At 54.1% G+C, this 25140-nt stretch overlaps 2 protein-coding genes across 3 annotated transcripts in view; one reads left to right on the top strand and one right to left on the bottom strand.

Moving 5' to 3' along the window:
• Positions 1-25140, bottom strand: part of Ece2 (endothelin converting enzyme 2) — a 39201-nt gene that overhangs the window by 1640 nt on the left and 12421 nt on the right. Inside the window, exons 1-17 of one of the 2 annotated variants that reach the window (XM_048347249.1) lie at positions 15573-15661; positions 15346-15439; positions 14917-15039; positions 14589-14804; positions 14185-14309; positions 13952-14098; positions 13486-13551; positions 5831-6019; positions 5021-5163; positions 4564-4678; positions 3179-3289; positions 1691-1789; positions 1519-1596; positions 909-1012; positions 625-735; positions 429-496; positions 47-237 (exon numbers count right to left, since the gene is read on the bottom strand). In XM_048347249.1, coding sequence (XP_048203206.1) covers positions 47-237; positions 429-496; positions 625-735; positions 909-1012; positions 1519-1596; positions 1691-1789; positions 3179-3289; positions 4564-4678; positions 5021-5163; positions 5831-6019; positions 13486-13551; positions 13952-14098; positions 14185-14309; positions 14589-14804; positions 14917-15039; positions 15346-15439; positions 15573-15623 — 2031 coding nt within the window. In that variant the 5' untranslated portion in view covers positions 15624-15661. Of the gene's footprint in view, positions 1-46; positions 238-428; positions 497-624; positions 736-908; positions 1013-1518; positions 1597-1690; positions 1790-3178; positions 3290-4563; positions 4679-5020; positions 5164-5830; positions 6020-13485; positions 13552-13951; positions 14099-14184; positions 14310-14588; positions 14805-14916; positions 15040-15345; positions 15440-15572; positions 15662-25140 lie in introns of those variants that run through there. The other variant, XM_048347248.1, reaches the window with a different exon arrangement.
• On the top strand, positions 23743-24699 carry Camk2n2 (calcium/calmodulin dependent protein kinase II inhibitor 2). Its single transcript, XM_048347251.1, has 2 exons — positions 23743-24000; positions 24486-24699. Exons 1-2 carry the CDS (start codon positions 23832-23834, stop codon positions 24554-24556), a joined length of 240 nt encoding a protein of 79 aa, XP_048203208.1. The 5' UTR covers positions 23743-23831; the 3' UTR covers positions 24557-24699.

Here is a 25140-nt window from a genome sequence, read left to right as displayed (position 1 = left end):
CCGCCCCCCGCGGGCCCCGCCACAGGAGGCCCACCGGGCCACTCACGTTGTAAGCAGCCTGAAGCCCCCCGTTGTCAGCGATGTTCTCCCCCAGCGTCTGGCGGCCATTGAGCCTCTCCCCATTGACCTGGTACCGGTTGTACTGTTCCTCCATGCAGGCTGTGTGGTTCCGGAAGGCTGCTAGGGACTCATTCTGCCACCAGGGCCGCAGGTTTCCTTCCTTGTCGTACTCCCGCCCTGAGGAAAACTCACCTTTGCACCCCACCCAGGTGCTAGCTCTCCTCTTGGGGGGCAAGAGCGCACCCACCAGTCCTGGTCCGCAGACTCCAGGCCCCGAGAGCCCCTTGGGGCCTGCCCCCAACATCCCAAGGCCCTGCAGGAGCCACTGGGAATTCTAGGCTGGGGGAGACGACTCCATGGGCCCCTACCTTGGTCATCAAAGGCATGTGTCAACTCATGGCCCATGACCACGCCAATGCCACCAAAGTTCAGGGCCCTGGTAGGTGAGGAATGCCGAGTGAGGACACAGCAGGGGACTTGCATATCCCTCCCCCTTCAACTTGGGCTCCCGGCTCACCCACAGGCCCAGGCCCTGACACCCAGCCCCTCCTGCCTCAGACACACTTGGGGTGGTGGCGGGCATAGAAAGGGGCCTGCAGGATGCCAGCAGGGAAGACGATTTCGTTCTTGGTTGGAAGGTAGTAGGCATTCACTGTCTGGGGGGTCATGCTCCACCTGGGAGGAAGAGGCGGACGGAGGCTGGGGTTTTCCATTTCCCTCATGCTCCCCCCCCCCCCCAGCAGGGCAACGGTGCCCTGCTTCCTCCAAAGCCCTGGGCCGTCCCTCCCTTCCCCTTTCGCCCCTCCCTTCCCCTTGATGCCCTCCAATCTGGGGCCTTCTGCTCTCACTGGTCACGGCTGGGAGGCTTGCGGAGCTGGTCAGCCATCACCTTAGCAGAGAAGTTGTACAAATTCAACATGTTTTGAAAGAAGGAATCTTCAGAAACTTCGTACTATGGGAAGGTTGACAAATAGAGAGCAAAGAAGAACATGTTGGAGATGATGATAGTCCCAGCTTGGCTACTAATTAGCATCTCCTAGCCTCTGTTTACTCAGATATAAAATTGGAGTCAAGTAGCTCGTAGATAATTGCCAACATTTATGCTGCAGGTGTGTTTTTTCTAACCTCCGAGGTAGGTTACTAATAGGATTTCCATTTTACAGATGAAGAAACTAAGGCCTTTGGTCTTATCCAAGGTTAGAGTTGATCAGATTAGAACATAAATTAACTCAGGCTTGACTCCAAATGCCCACTGGCTCATTAACACTGTGTTTTACTGCCATCTAGCACACAGGCTAGCACAGAGTCCACACTGAAGCAAGATTGGCTGTTTACACCTGTCTTTGACAGAAACCAACAAGCAGCTCCTTCCCTCCCACTGCTAGAACCCCCGCTATCGAAGCCTGGGGACAGTGCCCTCCCAGGGGCGGAAAGTCAGTGCTGGACACAGGTACTCACCCCATCATACACATCATCTAGCTCTTTGGGCTCTAGGATGAAGTCCGGGAAACCAATCATATCGTAGATAGCATCTGCCTGAGGAGACCGAGGTTATGGATTTCCCTACCCAGTTCCCAGCAACACTGCAGCTTCAACCCCTACCTGAAGATGGCGCCCCAACCCCACTCACTTTCTCCTTGGCTGCCTGCCGGGTCTTCTCGTCCATCCAAACCAGCTGTCCCAGGGCCTCCTCAAAAGCAGACCGGATCTCACTGATCATCCCTTCTGCCTGGGTGGGAAAGGCACAGGTCAGCCTCCCCGCGGACCTGATGCCTCCATCCCAGGGCGCTAACCCTGCCCCTCCACGAAGCTGTGGAGTGCCCATTCACTGTTCATGGAACGCCGTGAAGAAAGTCTGAACATTCCAGGAACGAGAAGGACGCATCATACTCGAAGGTATTGGCATTGCGGATAGCTTTATTTTCCTAATTAAACATTTTAATTGGCAATAAATTAATATTATCGCTTATTGATTTTGTCTTTGATGTATTCCTTTTTAAAAATTATCTTTCATTGTAGGGGGTGGGGAATGTGGCTTCGTGGTAGAGTGCTTGCCTAGCATGTACCAAGCCCTGGGTTCAATTCCTCAGCACCACATAAAAGAATCGGGAAGTAGCACTATGGCTCTCAAGTGGTAGAGTGCTAGCCGTGAGTAAAAAGGAGCTTAGGCACAGTGCCCAGGCCCTGAGCTCAAGTCCCTGGACTGGCACAAAGAGAGGAGAGAGAGAGGGAGAGGGAGAGAGATTTTTGTTGTTGTTGTATTGTTTTCAACAGTACTTAGGCCCTGAGTTCAAGCCCCAGGACTGGCCAAAAAAAATTATCTTTAGTGGTACAAAGGATTTTCAGTTCAACCTGTCAGTTTATGAATACAATGCATCTGTCTGAGACAGAGGCTCGCTATGTAACAGTACCAAGCCCTAAGCTCAAGTCCCAAGATAGGCACAGAAATTACAAAAATACAAAAAACTGTTGGGCTGGGGATATGGCCTAGTGGCAAGAGTGCTTGCTTTGTATACATGAAGCCCTGGGTTCGATTCCCCAGCACCACATATACAGAAAACAGCCAGAAGTGGTGCTGTGGCTCAGGTGGCAGAGTGCTGGCCTTGAGCAAAAAGGAAGCCAGGGACAGTGCTCAGGCCCTGAGTTCAAGGCCCAGGACTGGCCAAAAAAAAAAACCCCAAAAACTGTTAAAAACAATAACAACAAAATCTCTGTCCCTCTCCCCCCCCTTCTCTCTTTTCTCTCCTCTTTCTCTTTGTGCCAGTCAAGAGGCTTGAACTCAGGTCCTGGGCACTGTCCCTAAGTTTCTTTTTGTTCAAGGTGCTCTTAGGCAAATTTCCAAACTTTTAGTGGTTAATTGGAGATAAGTTGTCTCACAGACTTTCCTGCCTGGGCTGGCTTTGAACTCTGATCCTCAGATCTCAGCCTCCTGAGTAGCTAGGGTTAAATACAGGAACGGCCAGTGCCCAGTCAACAAAATCTCTTCATTCCACTATCCAAAGCAGCCACTCTTCATTTGTTTCTGAATTTCCTCCTTTTCTTTTTCTACATGTACATACATAAAAACTGAATTTTAAACAAAGCAAAAGGTAGTACTGGAAGAAGCCTACAGACTCACGATTTCCTTGCTTTGTCGGTCAAAGGTAGCCTTCACAAACAGGGAGCCCAAGGCAAAGCCAAGCGCGTCATCTGTGTTGGAGATACAGGTCTGCCATCTTGGTGTGCAGGACTGTAATGGGACAAAGGACCCAGAGCTCTGAGGAAGGACCCTTCTCAGCTCTGGACAACAGAGGCTTCGGCTTGGATTGCCATCTCTCCCTCAGCCTCAAGGGAAATGACGGAAATTCTCTCACACTATTCCAACCCCAGTGGCAAAAGCTCAGCAGGAACACATCTGCTACCTCCTCTATTCTCAGCACTCTGCTCTAATGTTTCTGAGAGGTCCCGTTGGAGTTCAAAAGTTTCTTTACGTAGGCCCACAATTCTGGCTTACATCCCGCCAATTTCCCATGCCAGAAACCTTGGGCATTATCCTAACTTCCTGCATCCTCCATCACCCACCCTCTTAATTCCGTCTGTTACTAGATTCTACTGTCTTGGCTTCATGTCTCTCCTATTATTTCTTGCTTGAAGAGGCTAAACGCCTCTGTCTCGTCTCCCTTCCTCCCTGGGCACTCCTCTCCACTATCTATTTGGACGCCCCAAAAGACTATGAATACATAACCTAAGGGGTACTGGGTTTCCATGGTTACCGCCGTGCTTCCCCTCTCTGAAGGAATCGCCACAGTCTTCCTCACAGGACAGCCGGGTCCCTTGGTGAGCGCCCCGTGCCCGCCTGTCTGTGCCCAGCCTCTGCCGTGCAGTCCTCCAGCTCCTCTCGGAACACGTACAAGCCCAGCCTGCGCTACCCCTTCTGGCCTCTGGGAATTTGCACCTGCTGTTTCTCCAGCGGGGGATGACGCTCTCGCACTCAGTCTTGATGAGACTCACTTTTCAAAAGTGACTTAGTTCTTTGGAAGGAAAACTTTCCCACCCCGTCTTCCCCCGTTGCTCCCCAGGTGGGGCGCTGCTCTACTCTTTCCTCTAGCACAGAGAAGATCTTTGATTTGTTGTGAACCAAGCTACACCCCAAATGTAATATGCTTTGAAGTGCATTCTCCCTATTTAAAAAGCATCCTGAAACAAATAACAGCATTTACCATCCTCCCCACCAAAGCTACGTCCCTAGACCGCGAAGAAGGTAAGCGCTTCACTTATGTTAATCCAGTAAATACCCACGACAGCCTGCAGATGATTCCTGCCTTACCGCCCAGGAAATGGAGAGTCCGAGACGCTGGGTGACAGATCCCAGGTCCTACGGGTTAAAATGGAGGTGTTGGGACCTCCGGATAACTTCACACCTTGCCTCTGCACCCCGTGAGGAGAAGGAACCTGACACGTTGCAGGTGTTTAGCACCACCTAGGTTGGGGCAGAAAGCGGGGAGCAGGAGGAGAGAGCCCCACCTTCTTGGTGCCATACAGGCTCTCCAGCAGCTTCTCTTGGGCAGCTTCAAAACGCCGGTCCAGGCTCGAGGTTGTCTTCTGCACCAAGTTCCAGATCAAGTAGTTGTTCAGGATACTGGCATCCATACGAGAAAATAAGGCAAGGGCATCGGGGGTTCCCTTCCCTGCCCCCAACGAGTGCCCAGGAATGGACAGGAGTCCTGGGAAGCAGGTGTGAGAGCGGTTCTAGAATCCCTGTCTCCGCCCTGGGACCCCACCCCTGCCCGCAGAAGTCAGCCTGGAGCAGGGGAGCCACAGCCTAGAGGAAGAGCCTACAGACACTCGTGGGTATTCGGAAGGTCCGGGCAGGGCCTTATCAAATGCCAGTCCGTCTGAATGCACGTGAGTGACCCCCAAGAGCAATCTCCACAGAGCCCTGAGCCCCACCCTCTGCACCTTGGACTCCCCCCCACTCCACCTGGGTTCCGTGCAGTTGATGAGATCTGACACCTGCCGTAAGTAATCTGTCCCATAGACCACCACAGGCTCCGAGTCACCCAGCTCCAACGGTGACAGCAAGAAAGACAGGAACTCAAGCCAGTCTATGGAGGGGGCCAGAGCCTGAGAGAGAAAGAGAAAAGCCTCAGACTTCTTCCTCTTCCCGTTCTGCTGCCAGCAGACCCCTCCCCCTCTGATGCTGTCGCCTGGGAGTTCTTCCCATTGCCATGGCAACAGCGACTGGCTGCTTGGCCAATTTTTTTCCCCTGCAATCATCCCTTTTCCAGGCTTGAGCGCCCTTCAGTCTGGGAGCCCAAGCACATACTATACAAGGAAACCCAGCATGTGTGAGATTCAGCTGAGACACAGATATTCAATATTTTCCTAACAGTTGATAAAATACCACTCCCACAATGCCTTGCACATGCGTGGCTTCTCCTCCAGAACCTCTCCTTCCCTAACCTTTCCACAATCCAACACCAAAAGGGCGGACACGGTAGAGGTCTAAAGGCGATCCAGACATATGTATTCTCGTTGTTTTGTGGACATCTTATCCAAGTTTCTAAAATTTAACACAATCTCTCCATGGGTCTCTCTACCCAACGAAAAAGGACCAAGGGACAGTCTTACGAGAGGTGGCTTAAAGGATCACCTTTTTCCTTTCCAGGGTAACAACAGTGCATCTGGGAAGCAAGGAAACCAAGAACGACTAGCTGACTGAAGAAAACAGAAAGGGGAGCTGGCAGTCTAGCCAGAGGCTGGCCCCTCCCAGTACCCTTTCCTGCCAAACCTGCAGCTCCGCGATGCTCATCTTGTGGTAGATCTTCTCCTCGTCGCGCCGCTGGTCCTGGGGCACTGTGATGTTGGCTAGTTGTATCTCCAGTTCTAGCACCTGCTGCATCTGTTCCCGGGTGGAAGCCGGCCATCCACCCAGCAGCGTTCCCAGCTCCTCCATGTAGTTCAGGTAGGCAGTAAGCACCTGCAAAACCCCCAGGTGTCCTCAGGGCCAGCAAGAAGTCTTGCCCAAAGCCGCAATGGGAATCCATTCTGCTATATTCTCTCTCTCTCTCTCTCTCTCTCTCTCTCTCTCTCTCTCTCTCTCTCTCTCTGTCATGGGGGCTTGAACTCAGGGCCTGGGCACTGTCACCGTACTTTTTTGCTCAAGGCTAGTGCTCTACCACTTAAGACAAAGCTCTACTTCTGAGTTTTTGGAGGTTTATGGGAGATAACAGTCTCACGAACTTTCCTCCCTGGGCTGGCTTCCAGCCATGATCCTCAGATCTCAGCCTCCTGAGCAGTTAGGATCAAAGGCGTCAGCGGCGTGAGCTTCCGGTGCCAGGCTTCATGATCTCTTCCGCTACTGATGGAAGCCTTCCTGCGGTGACCCCGCGTCACTTCTGACGCAGTGATTACCACTGTCCTGTCTTGCTTATTAATCTGTTGTACTTATTACACGTCACCAACTTCCCTGCAGAAAGTGTTGTTCAAATTACTGCCCCTGTCCACCACCATATCCCTCAACAGGGCTAAGAGCAGAATTGGCTTGCCTCGTGGATGGTCTATTTCCCATACTGCTTTGTGTTATTTCTTAAAGCCCCTTCCGGGTCCCAGTCCAGCAGTGGCCATATGCCTTCACTTGAACAGCCGACTGGGTCCCTCCGGGAATCTGGCCCCTGGAAGCCTCAAATCTCTTCTACTTCTCATCCTCCAGCGCTCAAACTTGCTGCTTTACACACACACACACACACACACACACACACACACACACACACACACTCCAATGACCGCGTTACGTGGACATAAGTTCCATTACCCAGAAGAACAAGCTTTGGAAGGGGACATGACTTGACTTCTCTCACAAACTACCACATAGAAGATTCGGAGTGGGGCTCAGGCCTGAAGGCTGCGGGGCTCAGCACTTGCGCTTGCCCGTACCCAGCCGGCCCTAGAGCCATGAGGACGGGGCTGTTTGCTTTGCTCTCACTACCGGTGTGTCTCAGGATAAGCACAGTGTCTGTCATAGCGTAAGTTCTCAGTAAGTCCTGGCTGATGGAAGGGGGAAAGAAGGTATGAACAGACGCTCAACACTGCTCAGCACCAACCCTGAGGCCCTCTTTTCAGCGATCACCTCCCACTTGTTTTTAGACATGATCTCATCGTGTTGCTCAAGTTGGCATCCGATTCATTAGGCCTTTCCTAAGTGCCGGGAGTGTAAATACGTGCAACCACGCCTGGTTTCACGCTCCGCTCTTTGTGTGGGTCTTAGGCCTTGAACGCAGGGCCTGGGCACTGTCCCAGAGCCTTTTGCTCAAGGCACGCATTCTACCACTTGAGTCATAGCTCCACTTCTTGCTTCTTTTTTTTTTTCTTTTTAGTAGTCTATTGGAGATAATTGTCTCCTAGACGTTCCTGGCTCCGAACTGTGATCTTCAAATTTCAGCCTTCTGAGTAGCCCACGTTACAGGCAGAAGCCACTGGTGTCTGGCTGACTCCCATTCTTAACCCGAAGCACCATCCTGGACTCCCTAAGCTGCTAAAGGCCACTTCTTCTTCTACTTCTTTGGAAAGTTTTAGAGTTCTGGATATCCATTCTCTTGACTGCAAAATGTTTCCTTTCCCCTGTCTCTTCCTTACTGCCCCTCTTTCTTGGTAGTTGCAGAGTAAGGGGTCTGAGTATCAATCTTAATCATCCCAGGTTCTAAGGTGATCTCTAATATGATCTCACATTACACCTCTCCCTCTCTACTATGCCCTTACCTCAGTTTAAGACTTCGTTTTCATCTTGTTTTTGCCCATTTGTGGAACTTAGATTTTAATGACATACTTATATTGCATATATATACATATAAATATATACACATACATAGAACTTGATTGTAACTATGGGACTTTTTGGAAGCACAAAGAGGATGGGGAGAAGGAAAGAAAATAATAGAGAATGAATAATATTAAAACACAATGTGCCTAAGTCTCAAGATCACCTAAGAAATCTCACTGAAAGTGGGACACTGTTGAATCACACCTATAATCCTAGCTACTCAGGAGGCTAAGATCTGAGGATCACAGTTCCAAGCCAGCCCCAGCAGAAAAGTCCATGAGATGCCTATCTCCAATTAGCCACTAGAAACCTGGAATGGAGCTGTGGCTTTAAATGGTAGAGTGCTAGCCTTCAGCAAAAGAGCTCAGGGACAGCACTCAGGCCCTGAGTTCAAGAAGCCCCACAACTGACCTCCTCCCCTCCCCTCAAAAGGAAATCTCATTGAAAGCTGTAAAAAACAAGAACAAAACCAAAAACAAAGTGGATCCTGGAGTTGTTGATCACACCTGTAATCCCAGCTACTCATGAGGCTGAGATTTATAGATTGTAATTCAAAGCCAGCCAGGAAAGGAAAGTCTGTGCGACTTATCTCTAATGTACTACTCAGAAAAAGCCAGAAGTAAAGCTTTAGCTCAGTGGTAGAGCACTCGTATTGAGCAAAAAGAAGCTTACGGACCGTGTCCAGGCCCTGAGTTCAAGCCCCAGGATCAGCACAAAACAAAAACAAAAAAGGATGTGGGAGTATGTGAAAAGAAAGCAATAGACATGGTTGGTTATTCTGGTTAAAATATAAGTACATGTGAAATATAGTAAAACTTCTTTGGAAGAATTAATATACATCAAGAAAAAACGAATTTGAATGGAGTGGAAAAGGGTCTGTTGAGGAGTCCCAGTGGGAGGAGTAATGGGGAATGAGAGTGAATGCGGTCAAAGTACTTTATATACGTTATAGAAATAAAACAATAGGGGCTGGGAACATGGCCTAGTGGTAAAGTGCTCACCTCGTATACATGGAGCCCTGGGTTTGATTCCTCAGCACCGCATATATAGAAAAAGCCAGAAGTGGCGCTGTGGCTCAAGTGGCAGAGTGCTAGCCTTGAGCAAAAAGAAGCCAGGGACAGTGCTCAGGCCCAGAATCCAAGGCCCAGGACTGGCAAAAAAAAAAAAAGAAGAAGAAAAAGAAATAAAACAATAATGGCTGGAAATGTGGATTAGTGGTAGAATGCTTGCCTAGCATGCATGAAGCCCTGGGTTCGATTCCTCAGTACCATATAAACAGGAAAAGCTGGAAGTGGAGTTGTAGCTCAAGTGGTAGAAGGCTAGCCTCAAGCAAAAGAAGCTCAGGTGCAGTGCCCAGGCCCTGAGTTCAAGCCCCATGATTGGCAAAAAGGAAATACAACATTAAGTCCCTATTAAAATTGTTTTGTGAAGTGGAAGGGAGCATGTCCAGTGGCCATGCCTATAACCCCAGACGCAGGAGACTGAAGTCTGGGGATCTGGATTTGAAACCAGCCTAGCAAAAAAGTCCGTGAGACTTTTATCTCCAATTTATCACCAAAACAAACAAATAAATTAAAAAAAAAAACCCAAAGTGAAGCTGTGGCTTAAGTGGTAGAGCACTAGCCTTGAGTGGAAAAGCTCAAAGACAGTGACCAGGTTCTGAGTTCAAGCCCCTGGACCAGCACACACACATACACACACACACACACACACACGCGCGCGCGCGCGCGCACACACACCACACACACAAAAGAAAAGACATGGGAGGGAGAAGATAAGGGAGTTGCTAGGTAGGGTGAGAATAATGGGTACCATGCACATGCGCACACCAAGGGTAACATGCACATATGAAAATATCACCATGAAAGGCTCTTTCTGCAATGTATGCTATTTTTTGCCAGTCCTGGGCCGTGGACTCAGGGGCTGAGCACTGTCCCTGGCTTCTTTTTGCTCAAGGCTAGCACTCTGCCACTTGAGCCACAGCGCCACTTCTGGCTTTTTCTATATATGTGGTGCTGGGGAATCGAACCCAGGGCTTCATGTATGCAAAGCAAGCACTCTACCGCTAAGCCACATTCCCAGCCCCTAACTTCAAAAATCTTAATAGAGAGCGTGAGCTGGGGACTGGTAACTCATGCCTGGTTATTTTAGCTACTCAGGAGGCTAAGGATTGTGGTTCAAAGCCATCCAGGCCAGAAAAGTCCATGAGACTCTTATCTCCAATTAGCCACGAAACAAACTGAAAGTGTGTCTATGGCTCAAGTGTGTAAGCACTAGTGTTAAGCACAAAAGCTCAGGGGCAGAGTCCAGGCCAAGTTCAAGCCCCAGGACTGGCAAAAGAAAAAGAAAAAAAGAGACTTTTGAGTCTTCCTTGGAGCCTCCGTACTCCTAGCTTTACCTTTTACATTGTACCTTCCCTAGGTGCTGGCAGGTTTCCTGCCAAGGCAACCAGAGAGCCAAACCTAACTTCCCTCTTGCCTTTTTCAAAGCATTGGGTAATATAGTTCTGCCCTGAATTCTCAAAATCTCTTCGGACTCGGATGATGTCCAAATCACGTTGAACTTTCTTTTTTCCAATTTCTTTTGGGATAAACCCCAAGTTTTGTCAGTGCAGTGGTACATCATTTCTATAGTTCCAGCTCTCAGGAAGCTGAGGCGGGAGACACACTTGAGTACAGGAATGGAGACAGGAATGGAGGGGACATAAAGACACCCTGTCCCATGCTAGGGATGTAGCTCTGTGACAAGGCCATTGTCTAGCCGAATACACAGGTGCTGCACGAGGTGCTGGGTTCTATCCCCAGCACTGCAAAAGAAAAGGGAAAGAAGCTCTATACACATCAGTTGTTGATGTAATTCCAGAACTCAGGACTCTGAGGAGAATGAGTTTGAGGCTAACCTGGACTCCATAGCAAGAGTATATATAAAAGAAAAAACAAGGCCAACGGACCGGTAGTTCATACTTAAAATCCTAGCTACTCTGGAGGCTGAAATCAGATGATGGACGAGGAGGTTGGAAACCACATAGAAATGTCCAATAGACTCTGTCTCCAATTAACCATCAAACTACTGGACTTAGAGGCATGGTTCAAGGGATAGAGGACCAATTATATGGAAATGAGCGACATGAGAGCACAAGGCTCCAAGTCCAAGCCCTGGTCACTGGCACAATCCAAGTCCAAGCCCTGGTCACTGGCACAAGGCTCCAAGTCCAAGCCCTGGTCACTGGTACCAAAAACAAAAGCCCTAAATCCTCAACTTGACCCACAAAGTTCATCCATTACATGGTCTGCATACCTGACCAGGAGGGATGTGGCCACCGTCTCCTCCCACGCCCGCTCTCCTTGAGTCTGTCAATAGGCCTCAGAGCTTTGGCCTGCGCAGCTCCGTTTGCAGAGACTGTGGCCTAACTTCTCCAGGCGCTCAGCTACTTCCCCGTGAGACTCAAACTGAGAAGCCTGTGCTTCTCTACTGCAGTCTCAACCACCGTGAGACAACCATGAGCAGGACAAGGCCACAGGTATTCCGTGGCTTCTCCGTCACTGAGAGGGCAGCGGCGATGACTTGCTCACTCTGTGCCTGGAGAAGGGTCTGGCTGAAAATACTCACCGAATGTGTGCAAAAGAATGACACAGAGCCAGGCAGGAATGGCTCGCGCCCGTCATCCTAACTACTCAAGAAGCTGGGATCCGAGGATCGCCGTTCCAAGCCAGCCATGGCAGAAAAGTCCGTGAGAGTCTTAACTCCAATGAACCACCAGAAATCTGGGAGTGGCGCAGTGGCTCAAAGCGGCAGAGCGCTAGTCTTGAGCTAAAAAGAGCTCAGGGACAGCGCCCAGGATGAGTTCAAGCCCCATGACTGACAGAAAGAAGATAGCCAGAAGTGGAGCTGAGCTGGTCCACAAGTGGTAGGGCACCAGCCTTAAGCAAAAAAAAGAGAAAAAAAGGTTGAAGGCAGCACCCAGACCCTGAGTTCAAAATCCAGTATTGACACAAAAGGAAAAAAGAATTCACAAAAAGGCAAAAGAGACTTCGCAGGTTGACCTATTCCATAGTGGTCTCAATGTGTTCTTTTCTCCACTGCTTCTTGAACGCTTTCGCTCACATGTCCCGCGTCTCTGCCTGGGTTTTCAAAGATGTCCCTGGAGCCGCTGGCTCCCTTCCCACTGTGTCTTCCGATGGTTCCACTGGGCTCTGACAGCTGCCACTGGCCTGTCCACAGAGCGTGCCCAGGTCTCTCCAGTGCTCACGCTGAGTCTCTGCCACATTCGGGAGCATAAACTCGCCCAGCAGGCTGTGTGCCAGTACTGGGGTTTGAACTCGAGGCCGCATGACCTCGCTTTCTGCTCAAAGCTGGACTTGTACCGCTTGAGCCACACCTCCATGTGTGATTTTTTTTTTTTGCTGGGAGGCTACAGAAAAAACTTCTTAGTGAAGCATTCAAAAGAGCCCCTGCATAACTCGTCCCTGATCCCCCTTCCTACCTCCCATCTGAACTGAGCGTCATGGCTTACCGACATGGATCCCTCCTCATGATCCAAACACACCTACTCCCACCCCCCCCCACTTTGTTTAACTTGTTCTCTCTGCCAAAAGACGCTTCTCTGTCTTCTTAAAGGGCCCAGCTCAAATTAGATTCTTCAGGAAACATCCTCTGAATCCTTCAGACTCTCCTTAGAGTCTTTGCTCAGCTATCTAGGCCACAAACCCATCACCACTGATAATGGCTCTGAAACTTGCATCTCAGAATTCTCTGCTATACCCGGCATGCTGTAGGTACTCATAAAACATTTTCCTGGGGCGAGGGTTATTACACAATGGGAGTAGCACTTGCCTAACATACATGAGGCCCTGAGTCCAATCCCAAGCACCACAAAGAGAAATTTTTTAAAGGGCTGGGGAGCTGAGTACTGGTAGCTCATACCTGTAATTCTAGCTATTCAGGGGGCTGAAATCTGAGGATTGTGGCTTGAACCCAGCTCACTCAGAAAAGTCGTGAGACTCGTATCTCCAATTAAGCACCCAAAAAGCCAGACGTGGAGCCGAGGATCAGGTGGTAGAGCACTACTCTTGAGCAGAAAAGCTCAGGGACAATGCCCAGGCCCTGTGTTCATGCCCCAAGACTGGCACAAATAAAGGGAGGGGTGCTGGGAATGCAGCTCACTTGTGGAAAGCTTTTCACACCAGACCCTGGTTTCAGTCCCCATCACTGCAAAAAGTTTTTTTTTTAATGTCTTCTGAAAGAATAATAGAATGGGCTGGGTGCCGGTGACTCATACCTGTAATCCTATCTACTCTGGAGGCTGAGATCTGCGGATTGTGGAAGAAAAGCCAGGCAGAAAAGTCCCCATGAGACTCTTATCTCCAATTAACCACTCCAAAACCAGATGCAGAGCTGTGGCTAAAAATGGTAGAGCACCAGCCTTAAGCAAAGCCAGCTCAGGGATAGCACCCAGGCCATGACAACCAAGCCCCACAACCAAGAAAAAACAAGCCACAAACAAGAGGAATGAGGGAAGGAAGAGAGGACGAAAGGAAGACAGGAAGGTCAGCTCACTGAGCAAAGAGAAAAGAACATGAGGACCAGCCCACTGAGGAGGGGCTGCGAAGTCTGAAGAGACTCCTTACTTTCTCATTGGCAGTTCTATTTAAGTAGTAATCTCGGGATGGTAGAAAGAGTCCTGACTGGTCCACCTGCAAGAGCACAGAAAGAAAATAGTTCCCCTCCCTTCTAGAACATGGTCCCATGTGCAGAGTGAGAGGCCCATCCCCGCCGGTCACTGGGGAGGGGCGTCTGGGTTCACTGGGGAGGGCTGTCTGGGTTCACTGGGGAGGGCTGTCTGGGTTCACTGGGGAGGGTCGTCTGGGGAGGGCTGTCTGGGTTCACTGGGGAGGGGCGTCTGGGGAGGGCTGTCTGGGTTCACTGGGGAGGGCTGTCTGGGTTCACTGGGGAGGGGCGTCTGGGTTCACTGGGGAGGGGCGTCTGGGTTCACTGGGGGGCGGCGTCTGGGTTCACTGGGGGGCGTCTGGGTTCACTGGGGAGGGGCGTCTGGGTTCAGCAAAGCATCCGTGAGTCCCTTCTCCAGCTTCCCACCTGGATGATGTTGCTGTTGGAACTCTTAGAATCGGCGCTGATGTAGACGGTGAAGAAGGGCGTGGCTCTGTAGGTCCCTGCCACTGCCTTCAGCACCTCCATGAAGTTGTACTGCTCCCAGGGCCCCGAAATGTTCCAACCGCCAATCTGAGCAGGGATGGTACATGGAGCCTCTGGCACAGGTCTCCTCAAGTCTTCCTGGGTCGCATCCTTTCCCTCCCCCCCCCCCCCACCTTGTCAATGAGGTCTCGAAGAGGCTGGGCTCCCAGCTCCTCGATGCGCTCCACCTGCAGGCAGGACAGGTAGAAGCGCTGGGTCTTCCTCTCCGCCTCGCTGCTGGAGTTGAAGGTGGTGTTCTCTGCGGGGTAGAACACGGGACGCGCAGAGCGGATCAGGCGACCATACGGGGGGAGTGGGAGACCCTGGCATTAGCTTGGCCCTTCTCCTTGCCTCTCCCCTAAGTGCAGACCCAACAAGGCTAACGCAGAAAACGGTGGCTTCTCCTCCCCTGTCCCCGGTGCCATAGAAAGGGGAGCACTCCCCCAAAGCCCCCCCCCCGCAGGCCCGCCCTCAGGAGCCCGGGCCTCGCTGGGGTCCCCCCCCCCCGAGCGCCCAGCCCCGGGGCCGCCGGGCTCACCCAGCAGGTGCTTCAGGACGGCCTGGTTCTGGTCCCACAGGCTGTTGAAGGTGTTCCAGCGGGAGCGGCCGTCGGGCAGGGGGTTGCGGCGGATCCAGCCCCCGCAGGAGAACTGGTAGAAGTCCTCGCAGGGGCTCACCCCTCGGTCCAGGGACTCCAGGATCTTCCCGGCCACTCGCACGCAGGCCTCGGAGAGGCAGGTTCGGCGGGACGGGTCTGTGGCCGGGGGCGCGGGGAGGGAGGGGCCGTCAGCCCGGGGAGGGCCGGTGTCCGCGCGGCGGGGCCCCCCGGACCCCCGCAGCGGTGAGGGCCGCGGCGGGCCGCCTACCTCTGCGGGACTGGATGCCCAGGGCCACCAGGCAGCCCAGCAGCAGCGTGGCCAGCAGGAGGGAAACGCCGGCCAGGACCAGCTCCCGCCGGGTGTGCGGGGCCCCGGAACGCCGGCCCCGTCCTCTTCCGGAATCCCACCTGGGGCGCACGGGGGGGGGGGAGAGGGGGTGGGGGGCGGTGACGAGGCCGGGGGGGAGGGGGGGCGAGGACGGGGGCGGAGGGGGCCGGCGGGGGGGGGGCGAGGACGGAGGCGGGGACGGGGGCGGAGGGGTTCGGCCGGGACCCCCCCGGGGCCGCGAGAGGGGCGCAGCGAGGCGCGGCCGGGGATCCCCGCGCCAGGGCGGCACCATAGAGGCCACGGGGGGGGGGGGAACCCGCCGGGCGGCCTCGCGCGGAGCCCCCCACCCCCCACCCCCCACCCCCCCACTGCCCACCTCCATGGCGTCCGGGGAGGCCCCGCCCTCGGCGGGGGGCTCGGGCGCGTCTTCCTCGCGGAGCGTGGCGCGTTTGTACTCCACCATCTGCGGGGCGGGGCGGGGCGCGGGTCGCGGGCGGGCCGAGGGGGCCCCGCGCGCCCCCCCCGGCACCCCGGGGGACCCCCCGCCCCGCCCCGGCCGCCCCCCGCCCCCCCGGGGCGCGCGCCCCCCCACGCACGGTGCCGAGGCCGCCGCCGCCGCCGCCCAGCTCCTGCAGCGCGACGCTCATGGCCGAGCCGGGCCGGGCGGAGCCGCAGGGCGCGCAGGGGCTGAGCCCGGTCGGGGTTCCGGCCCCCCGGCCCCCGCCCGGCCCCCGCCGCCGCCGCCGCCGCCGCCCGCTCGCCCGCCGCCGCCGCCGCGCCCGGGGTGAGGGCGGGGGCGGGGCGGGGCGGAGCCCGCGAGCGCGCGCGCCGCCCGGGGGACCCCCTGGCGCCCCCCCCCAGCCCCGGGGAGGAGGGACCCCCCCCTGCGATGCTCTCAGCCTCGGCCCCGTCCCCCCCCAACGCGAGCCCCCCTCCAGCCCCTCCCCCAGCACACGGGCTGGTGGCCTTGCACACGAGCGCACGCACCCCCCACTCACGGGGCACACACGACACCCGGTGCCCCGTCACGGGGGGGGGGAGGGGGAGGGGGCACACGCGGACCGCACACTCCAGCCGGGGTGCTTCCACGCCCCCCGGTAACTGCTGCCACCCGACCATCCCCGAGGGGGGGGGAGGGAAGGAGGGGGGGCTCCAGATGGTGACAAGCCGGCAGGGAAAAAAGCAGCCGGGCTCGGATATTTAAAGAAGAGCCTCAGCGCTCACACTTCTCACTCGGGGGAAGCAAACGGCTTCACTAGGGAGGGAGGGCGGGGGGGGGGGAGTGGAGGGGAGGTGGGAGGGGGGGGGATAACGCCATGCAATATTTAACTGAAGCGCGACGGTGTGGCATCCATGCATCTGCCTTCCATATTGTCATTTCCTAATCAGGCCTGGTGTTACAGTCTGCTGTGCTCAGGAGTGCCTGCCTGCCCCGTGTGCATTTTACAACGAGAGAGAGAGAGAGAGAGAGAGAGAGAATATGAATATGACTCATTCTCGCCCCCTCACCTCCAAGGAGAATATGGATTTGGCCTCAGGCGGCTTGAAGTGGTGGCGAATACATAATCCATCTCACGACTCCCACTCAGACATCTTGCTGCCAGTGGTTCCAACATGGCACAGTCTTACGGCAGGGAAAGGATGGGTGATGAACGGAGATGATCCTTTCGTAGGCAGTTTTTTCCACCCTTGAGAGTCATACACTCTCAGATACGAGATAGTACCGTGTCACTACCAAGATGGTAAATTCTGAGTCCCGACTCCGTTTCACCATCTGTTAAAATGAAAGCAAGTATGGTATCTACTTCAAAGGGTGGGTCTAAGGGTGAAATGAAAAGAAAAAAAAAAATTGTCAAGTGCTCAGAACAGTGCCTGGCACCTAAAAGGTGTTTACTGTGATCTTATTTTCATTATTATCATCCAAACTTTACAGCTAGAAGTTGGAATTGTAAGGCTGGCAGCTACTCAGAGGCAGAGCATGAAGAGTGTTCATGTTAGGGAAAGTTAGGGAGACCCTATCCCTCTTCCAAAAAAAAAAAAATACAGCTGGGCACTCTCTCGGGTAGTCTTAGTTACTCAGGAGGCTGAGATTGGAGGATCAAGGTTCAAAGCCAGCCCTAGCAGAAACATCCGTGAGCTACCAGTATCCAACCTTACAATTCATTCTTAAATACATAAGTACAATGCAAAATATATAAGTACAATGTAACCACAATGATGAAATACAAACATCAGTGCTCAGCATTGTCAAAAATGGGGAATATAGGTACTCTCATATACTTCTAGAAGTTTATCAAGTGGTGCATTTTTGCACTATGAACCAACAGGTATCCAAGTGGGAACATTCCAACACAGAAAGTCTACTTCTAGGACACTGTATCAGGAGATAATCATTATCTAAAGGATGTTTGTATCCATTAGCTTTTGCTTCATTACAGCCCAAATTTTGTGGCTTAAAATACCAAACATTGACTATTTGTCTTTCCCTTTTTGTACCTGTACTGGAGCCTGAGCACTGTCCCTGAACTCTTTGGCTCAAGGCTAGCATGCTAGCACTTGAGCCTACAGCTCGACTTCTGGCATTTTGTGGTTAATTGAAGATAAAAGTCTCCTGGACTCATCCTGGCCTTGAACTGCCATCCTCAGATGTCAGCCTCCTGAGTAGCTAGGATTACAGGCGTGAACCGCCGGTGTAAGCAGTGTCTTTCATAGTCTGTGGGTTGACTGGGTGGCTATTCTGGACTAAGGTCCAGAGCAGGAGCTGCCATGGCTAGGCTGACCTTTCGGCTTCATTTGCATTGGGCTTCACCTAGGATGACTTTCTTCTCTTCCAGTAAATGACCCATGACTTTTTCATGGTCTTACGATTCTCAGCAACCAAAAATGAGTGCATACCCTAGTACACAAACACATTTTTGGTTTTTGCCAGTTCTGGGGCTTGAACTCAGGGCCTGGGCACTATCTCTCAACTTCTTTTGCTCAAGGCTAGCACTCTACTGCTTGAGCCACAGCGCCACTTCTGACTTTTTCTGTTTATGTGGTAGTGAGGAATCAAACCCCAGGCTTCACGCATGCTAGGCAAATACTTTACCACTAAGCCACATTCCCAGCCCATACAAAAATCTTGTCAGCTTTGGCTTCATCACATTTGTTAGTGTCCCCTTTTATTTTGGTAAAAAGCTGAAACTCCTATGTGACACTCTTACGTACTGGCTAGCGCTCTATCACCTGATCCATGCCTCTAACCTCAGCTAAAGTCCCTACTGGGAAAAACAAGTCACACAGTCAGACTGTGATTCAGGGGTTGGAAATTGTGTATGTGTGTGTGTGTGTGTGTGTGAGAGAGAGAGACAGAGAGAGACAGAGAGAGACAGAGACAGACACAGAGACAGAGAGAAAGAGACAGCAACAGAGACAGAGACAAGAGACAGAGCGACTCATGTAACTCAGGCTGGCCTTGAACTCACTGTAGCCCAGGCTGGCCTTCTGCTTCACCTTTCCAAATACCGCAATTACAGATATGGGATACCAGACCTAGTTTAAATTTTTCTTTTTTCTTTCTTTCTCTTTCTGTGCTGGTACTGGGGTTTGAACTCAGAGACTGGGCACCTTCTCGTAGCATTTTTTGCTCAAGGCTTAGCACCCCATCCCTTTAACCACAGCTGCACTTCTGGCTTATTCATTTATTTTGTGATTAATTGGAAATAAGAGCCTATGTTGTTTTTTTCCCCTGGCTGGCTTTGAAGCAAAATCCTCAGATCTCAGCCTCCTGAGTACCTAGGATTTACAGGTATGAGCCATCGGTATCTGGGTTAAAATTAACTTCTTGATTGAAGGTGCTATGAAACATTGTGGATTTTTTCCCCCAGAACATTTGTTCATACAGCACTCTTCATAATCCACACAAAAATTAAGGAAAATTCAATGTCAAAGAGTAGAATACGGGTTGAATAAATCAAATGCTCAATGAGATACTATGCAACATATTAAAATGATAGAAAAAATAAAATATAAAAAATAAAATGATAAAAGAGATGGGAAAAGAAAGGTTTATAAGTTCTAATTTTTATAAAAAGACATAAATAGATGGATAGACAGATAGATGCACAGAATGAAAAAAGACTGGAAGAATGTTCAATAAAGGGTACACAGGAATACTCCTAATGATGTTACTTTTAAAAGTTTTTTGGAGCTGGGTACAGTGGCTCACGCCTGTACTCCTAGCTACTCAGGGGGCTGAGATCCGAGAATTGCAGTCTAAAGCCAGCCCAGGCCGGAAAGTCAGTGAGACTCTTAACTCCAATTAACCACCAGAAAACCGAAAATGGCCCTGTGGCTCAAGTGGTAGAGTGCTAGTCTTGAGCAAAAGAAGCTAAAGAACAGTGCCCAAGGGGCTGGGGATATAGCCTAGTGGCAAGAGTGCCTGCCTCGGATACACGAGGCCCTAGGTTCGATTCCCCAGCACCACATATACAGAAAACGGCCAGAAGCGGCGCTGTGGCTCAAGTGGCAGAGTGCTAGCCTTGAGCGGGAAGAAGCCAGGGACAGTGCTCAGGCCCTGAAGGTCCAAGGCCCAGGACTGGCCAAAAAAAAAAAAAAAAAAACAGTGCCCAAGCCCTGTGGTCAAGACCCAGGGCCTCTATACACACACACACACACAAAAAAAGGTTTAAAACCAATGAATAAGAGTCTCACAACTTTCTTGCCTGGACTAGCTTTGAACCATCATCATCAGATTGCAGCCTCCTGAGTAGGTAGGATTACAGGTGGTAACTACACAGAACCCAGTGGCTTTTTAAACCTTTAAAATAAAAATCATTAAGCCTAGCACTGGTGGCTCACACCTGTAATCCTAGCTACTCAGGAAACTGAAATCTGAGGATTGCAGTTCAAAGCCTGCCTGGGCAAGAAAGAAAGTTCATGAGACTCTTATCTCCAATTAACCACCAGAAAACTGGAAGTGGTGCTGTGACTCAAAGTGGTTCAACACTGGTCTTGAGCAAAAGAGCTCAGGAACAGCTCCCAAGCCCTGAGCTCAAGCTCCACCATCCAACAAAAAAGAAATCATTAAGATCTTTTCTATTGCAAATGTAAGCTACTCTAGAAGTATAGAGAATAAAAAGGTTAAATTCATTCTGAATAAATGAACAGTAATTCTGCTGGGATTTCTGTATGATCTGTAGAGATAATTATTAGCAGTTTGGTATGAGTCCTTCTAGATCTTCTACATGCATTTAAATACATGAGCACTAGGCTATGTACATATAGTATACGTATGTGTGTGTGTATGTGTAGGTTTGTGTATGACTTTTTCCACAGTGTCTTTTAAATAAAATGAATCTGGAACTGCCCTCATTGTATAGATTGTAGATTTCCTTTCAGTGGACAGGGTAGGGACAAAGGGTTCCTCCAGAGAGAGTTCAAAGACGAAGAGCGACGGTCATGAAAGATGACAGAAGAAAGATTAGTCCACAATATATGTAACAGCCGTGTTCCTTTCTTAGGAGTGCTATAACCTGTCACTGGGTGGCTTAGAGCACTGGGCTGGATGTGGGGCTCAAATGGTTGGGTTTTATCAGAGCAAGCAAGCTAAGCAAGCATGAAGCCCTGAGTTTAAGCTCTTGTTCAGGATGGGACAGGGGCGGGGGCGAGACAGAGACAGAGAGAGACAGAGAGAGGAGGAAAGAAGGGAAGGAGAGAGGAAAGAAAGGAAGGAGAGAGGAAAGAAAGGAAGGAAAAGAGAAAGAATGGGAGAGAGAGGAAGGAAGGAAGGAAGGAAGGAAGGAAGGAAGGAAGGAAGGAAGGAAGGAAGGAAGGAAGGGTGGGTGCTGGTGGCTCATGCTTGTAACCCTACCTACACAGGAGGCTGAGATCTGAGGGTTACAGTTCAAAGCCAGTTCAGGTAGGAAAGGCTGTCAGATTCTTATTTCCAACAAACTACTCAGAAAAGACAGGAAGTGGCACTGTGGCTCAAGTGGCAGAACACTAGCCTTGAGCAAAAGAAGTCAAGGACAGAGCAGAGCCCAGGCCCCAAGTTCAAGACCCAGAGCCAGGACAAAAACAAACAAACCAACAAAAATAGGCTGGGAACATGGCATAGCGGCAGAGTGCTTGCCTAGCATGCATGAAGCCCTGGGTTCAATTCCTCAGCACCACATACACAGAAAAAGCTAGGTGTGGCGCTGTGGTTTAAGTGGTACAGTGCTAGCCTTGGGCAAAAAAAAGCCCAGGGACAGTGCCCAGGCCCTGTGGTTCAAGTCCCAGGACTGGCAAAAAAAAAAAAAAGGAAGGAAGAGAAATAGAGTTGTGTTCATTAATTAGTCAAGTCCAGAGAATCTCATATGTATACCCTAACAAAGTAACTACTTGAAAAAAGTAACATGAATAAACAAAAACTTGTTGTTGGTTCTGTTTTCTTCTCTTTCAGTATAGTACGTTCACGTGTATATCTTTGGGAGGTGCAGGGGAGGGCACAGAACTCTAGGGGAAAAGTGTGAAAAAGTGCACCAGCGGAGCTCACTGGACACTGATAAAAGTGCACTATACAAGTCGTGGGCGGAGATAGGAGGGGGGCCTGGGAGAGTGAGGGAAGGGAAGACACTGTAGGAACGGAAATGTACTCATTACCTGACTCATGTAATTGTAATCTCTCTGTACACCACCTCTGTAATAACAATAAAGTAAAAATCTTAAATAACATAAATAAAAATTGATAACAACAATAAGCAGCCGCACACCCACGCTCATGCCTGTAATCCTAGCGAGTCAGGAGACAAATCCAAGGATGGAGGTTCACAGCCAGCCCAGGCAGACAAATCTGAGAAATACTGCGTTCTCCAATTAACCAGCAATAGCCAGGTACTGGGCTTGAACTCACAGACAGAGGTATAGATATCTATGTATAAATATAGATATGGAAGAGTAGTGAAAATCTTTGTGTTTCTGAAATTCTTCATTTCTGGTGGCTTCCAGTAGTCCATGCCTTTCAGCACAATCACTCCCCTCTCTCTCTCTCTCTCCCCGAGATGGTGACTCAAACTATCTGATGCTTTCACTCACTGCTGGGGCTCTACCACCTGAGCCAGGCCGCTAACTCCCTCACTCCTATCTCAACCACTTTCTTGTAACCTTCTTACCTGTGTATGTCTTTGAGAATCTGTCCTCTTCTTAGAAAGATACCTGTTTGGAATCGGCGGAGCCCACGCTAATCCAGTATGACCTTATCCTAATTAATGATATCTCTAAAGACTCTATGTCCATATTTCACAGTCTCTGATAATTGGGGGTCTCTATTCAACCTACCACAGAGGTCTACTGTATTTACCTGAATAAAAGTGATACTATTCAGTTGTCAAAATTACATAGCATTTTATTTAAAACCTGGAAGGTAAGTGCACAACCCTTTGAGGAATTTTACTTGTTTATTTTGTTTTTGCCAGTCCAGCACTCTACCCCTAAGCCACATTCCAGCCCCTAATGCACCAACTGTTCCTTAAAACCCACAACCCTGAGGTCTTCATAAAGGTCACTCAGAAAGTGGTCGGGTCGGATTGAAGCTCGTTGCTGGACAACTGTGTGCGCGTGTGTGCGTGTGTGCGCGTGTGTGTTCCTGGACTCAATGGCCTGGGCTTCCGCTTGCCTTTCCTCGCCGGTGCGTGTCGGTGCCCCGCTAGGGCTCCAGGCCCGGCCTCCACCCGAGGCTGGGGCAGACCCGAGGCAGGCGGGGGGGGGGGGGGGGGGGGGGGATGGGGCCCGCCAGGCCTGGGGCCTTGGGGCGGACTGCTCTTCCCCCGCCCCTGGTTCCCGCGGAGTTTCCCGAAGGCCGCCCGCCCCCTGCGTCTGCTGCGGAGTCCTCACGAGTGCCGGGAAGACAGTGGACGGAGGAGCCACCACGAACGAAGAAAAACAAACCCGGCCGCACTCGCCGCCCGCGAGGTCCGACGGCGAGGGAGGGCCGCGGCGCCGGGCCGGGGGGGTGGGCTGCGGCGATGCCCGCCCCGTCCCAGGCCGAGCCCGCGCGCGGCGGGCAGGGGGCGCGGGGACGTGCGCCCTCGGCCCCCCCCCCGCCCCGCCCCGCGTCCTCAGGCGCTCCGGGCGCCCCCGCTCACTGCGGCCCCGCGGCCGGCGCGCCAGCCGCGCCCCCCCCCCCGGGCTGCAGGGGCCGAGGCGGGCGGGCGGGCGCTCGCGGGGTGACCAGTGCCCGACGCGGGTCGGGACGCAGAGACGCGGGGCCGCCCGGACGTGGAGCCTGCCGCGGGCGCGCTGTCGTCTCCCGCGCCCTTCCCGGTGCCCCGGTCTCCCCGCGGTAGCGTGCGTCCCGCCCGCTCTTCCGCTCGCGGGCCCCGCGGTGGCTTTCGGCCCGAGCCCCCCGCGCCCCGCCCCGCCCCGCCCCCCTCTCCGCGCGGGGCGTCCACGCCCCCTCTTCCCCCAGGCCCGCGCGCGCCCTCCCCGGGAGCCCGCGTCGCCCCGCGGTTCCCGGCCCCCGGCCCCGCCCCCCGCCCCTGGCCGGAGCCCGCCCCGCCTCCCCGCCCCGCCCCCGCCGCCCGCCGCGCTCTGCCGCAGTCGGGCGCTCATCGTCATTCCGCTCCCGCCGCCGCCGCCGCCGCCCCCGCCCCCCGCGCGCCGCCCCCGCCCCCCCCGGTCCCCGCCACCGCCGCCGCCGCCTGCCCAGCGGCCGGGAGGCGGAGGAGGCGCGGGGGAGGAGGCCCCGCTCGGCTCCGCAGTCCCGGATGCTGCATGACTTCATCCTTCCGCCGGCTCCCCTGCTGAGCTAGGGCCGGTCCGGCAGCTCGCCCGCGCCCGCCGCCCGCGCCCGCCGCAGCCCCGCGCCCGCCCCGGCCCGCCCCGCGCCCGCCATGTCCGAGATCCTACCCTACGGCGAGGACAAGATGGGCCGCTTCGGCGCGGACCCCGAGGGCGCCGACCTCTCCTTCAGCTGCCGCCTGCAGGACACCAACTCCTTCTTCGCGGGCAACCAGGCCAAGCGGCCCCCCAAGCTGGGCCAGATCGGCCGGGCCAAGCGAGGTACGCGGCCCGGGCCCGCCGCCGCCGCCGCCTGACCCAGAAACCGGGCGCGGGGCGCCCGGCCGCGCTCCCCGCCCGGCGGCCGCCGCTCCCGCCGCAGCGCTTCCCGCCCGGGCGCGGGGGGAGGGGGCGGGCGGAGGGGGCGGGGGTCCCCGCGGCCGCGCTGGCCTGCTCGGCGCCTCTCCCGGGAGCCCCGTGCCCCGGATTCGCCGCTCGCCGCCCCGGGCGCCGGGGCCAGGGGGAGGGGCCGGCCGAGGCGCGCGGGAGCCCCGGGGGCCGGGGCCGGGGGGCGCCGGGGCCCGGATCGGCGGCGGGCGGGCGGGCTCGGCCGGGGGCTTCCGGGCGCGCGGTCCCGGGGCTCGGCCGGGGGGACCCGGGGCGGTCGTGGCGGCGGGAGCGGGAGCGCTCGCGCGGGGCGGCCGGGCGCGGGGGGCGTTCCGCCGGCGGCGGGGACCCCGCGGCTGACGCGCTCTCTCCCTGCGCAGTGGTGATCGAGGATGACCGGATAGACGACGTGCTGAAGGGGATGGGGGAGAAGCCGCCGTCCGGAGTGTAGACGCGCCGGCTCGGGCGGCGGGCTCCGGGCCCGGCCCCGCAGCGGCCAGGAGCGCGGGCCGGCGATGCGGCTGCGGCTGCGGGCGCCCCCCGCCCGGCCCCGGCCCCGGCGCCCGCGGGCGGGGGCTGCAGGGCTGCGCCGCCGCCGGGCCCTCCGGAGCTGTCCGCTTCAGCACCACGGCGGCGGCGGCGGCGGCGGCGCGGGCCCGCCCGGAGCCCGCCACCGCGCTCATGCACTTTAGAACCGCACCGGAACGGACACAGAGCCCCGCGGCCCCCGCCCGCCCCCTCCCGCACGGCTCCCCGTCCCGCCCCCCTCGGCCAGCCCGGTCGGGTGACCCATCGGCTGCAGGCGTGGGACTGCGCGCGGCCAGGGATGTTTGGCTGCGCGTCTGCATGAGCTTCCCACCCGAGCCCAGCCCTCCGGGCCGCTCCCACCCTCTCCCCTGTCTGGCGTGACCCCGGCCTCTTTCTAAGGGACTTCCTCAACACATTTGTATTTTTATATCCGATTCTTTGTTTACTGGCTCCGTTCATGGTTCGTGACCCCCCCCCCGCCCCCCCAGCCCAGTCTCCGCCATGCTC

The sequence above is a fragment of the Perognathus longimembris genome, chromosome 5 (genome assembly GCF_023159225.1).
Source record: "Perognathus longimembris pacificus isolate PPM17 chromosome 5, ASM2315922v1, whole genome shotgun sequence".
Lineage (NCBI taxonomy): Eukaryota > Metazoa > Chordata > Mammalia > Rodentia > Heteromyidae > Perognathus > Perognathus longimembris.
Note: the sequence above shows the minus strand (reverse complement) of the source record. Positions and strands in the feature narration are given on the sequence as shown.

What these genes read in the sequence shown, in the direction of transcription:
- Camk2n2 (XM_048347251.1), top strand. Translation starts at nt 23,832, where the DNA reads ATGTCCGAGATCCTACCCTACGGCGAGGACAAGATGGGCCGCTTCGGC. An exon ending in GATCGGCCGGGCCAAGCGAG is followed by an intron (nt 24,001 to 24,485) that starts GTACGCGGCCCG and finishes CTCCCTGCGCAG; the next exon opens with TGGTGATCGAGGATGACCGG.